This window comes from Carya illinoinensis, chromosome 1 (genome assembly GCF_018687715.1).
Source record: "Carya illinoinensis cultivar Pawnee chromosome 1, C.illinoinensisPawnee_v1, whole genome shotgun sequence".
Classification (NCBI taxonomy): domain Eukaryota; kingdom Viridiplantae; phylum Streptophyta; class Magnoliopsida; order Fagales; family Juglandaceae; genus Carya; species Carya illinoinensis.
Window position 1 is genome coordinate 12,298,889 of NC_056752.1, and position 1,416 is coordinate 12,300,304.

Genomic DNA, 1,416 nt, shown 5'->3' on the forward strand with positions numbered 1-1,416 from the left:
TCTCATCAGCTGGTTTGTTCTTAGCTATTAGTGCCATTTGCATTGATCTCCTCAAGGTATGGTGCTAATTTTCACCTGTAAATGCTTGATTAACTAACATCGATCCAGGTGATTCTCCATTATGTAAGAAAAATGGACTAGCAGAATCTTCTACTATTGAAGATCTAGAAGCAGAAGAAGCCCTGGTTGTTTTTTTTTTTTTTTTGAATAAAACCATATCTTTATAATCATCAAGAATTAATCAATACACAATTTATCATGTATAACAAAACTAATGAAGCCATCAAGGCCATCTTCTATGCACACGTTCTCCATGGACATCATAAGTAAATTTTGCTAGAAAATCATGAGCTACCCTATGCCCTTTCCCATATGTGTGTTGAACTATCAATCTTGATTTATTACAAAGAATTCCTTTAATTTCTTCAATTAGCTGACCATGAAATTTCCAATTGTCTTATGCACTATTGACTGCCTTGACAATTCCCAGAGCATCCCTTTCAAAGACTGCCTTTTCTACATTAAGCTCTACACAAAGCTTTAGAGCCCTCCACAAAGCAGTAATCTCTGCTACAGCAAGTGAATTATTCTGATCCTTTGACATGCAAAGTGAGACTTGCACTTCCCCACCTTCATCCCTAATAACCACACCTGCCCCCGTACTTGTATTTTTTGAGTTAAATGCAGCATCCCAATTCACCTTCACAAAATCCTTCATAGGTGCTTTCCATCGGACCATGTTTCTATCCTCTGTATTAGTCTCTGATCTCTTACTTGGATTACAATGGACTTGTTGATAGTCTGTAACACTAGTTCTGGCCTGGTTAAAAAGCACTCCAAGGTTGATAAATTTCTCCTTGAAAATATATCCAATTCTTCTCAACCAAATATTTCTCATAATAGTGATCACAATTTCTAAATCCTCTTTTCAAAACTTTTCTACAATTTTCACCCATACTGTATTCACATCTACCTCATTCGATTTCCATTTCTGCACAGGGCTATCCTTCTCTGCCCACACATCTATAGCAGCTGAACAACTCCAAAGTGCATGACATATTATTTCTTCCTCCCTTACACATATGGGACAACAGGGAGTATCAATCACTTTCCTCTGATATAGATTCCTTTTTATTGGTAGAAAGTTGTTGAGTGCTTTCCACAAGAAGATCTTAACCACCCCTGAAAGATTCAAACTTCATAGTGTTCTCCACCCTTCTTTACACTTCCTCCCATCTAAGGATTCCCCTTTGTCCATTTTTTTTCCTTCTCACCTTAAGATAATAGGCACTTTTTACATTGAACATGACATTCTTATTATAGGCCCAAATTATTTTATCATTTAGAACAAGTTTTGGGAGTGAGATGAGATGAGGATTTTGTGAATAGTAGTAAGATAGTTTGTGAATAATAGTG

The 1,416-nt window shown here is 36.4% G+C and overlaps 1 protein-coding gene across 1 annotated transcript; it reads right to left on the reverse strand.

Moving 5' to 3' along the window:
- Positions 1-457: 457 nt before the first annotated feature.
- On the reverse strand, positions 458-898 carry LOC122307471. The gene has a single exon (XM_043120401.1). The coding sequence runs from the start codon at positions 896-898 to the stop codon at positions 458-460; it is 441 nt and encodes a 146-aa protein (XP_042976335.1).
- Between the last annotated feature and the right edge of the window lie 518 nt (positions 899-1,416).

Bases quoted from the DNA above. Each gene is read 5' to 3' on its own strand.
- LOC122307471 (XM_043120401.1), bottom strand. From the start codon at position 898: ATGAGAAATATTTGGTTGAGAAGAATTGGATATATTTTCAAGGAGAAA.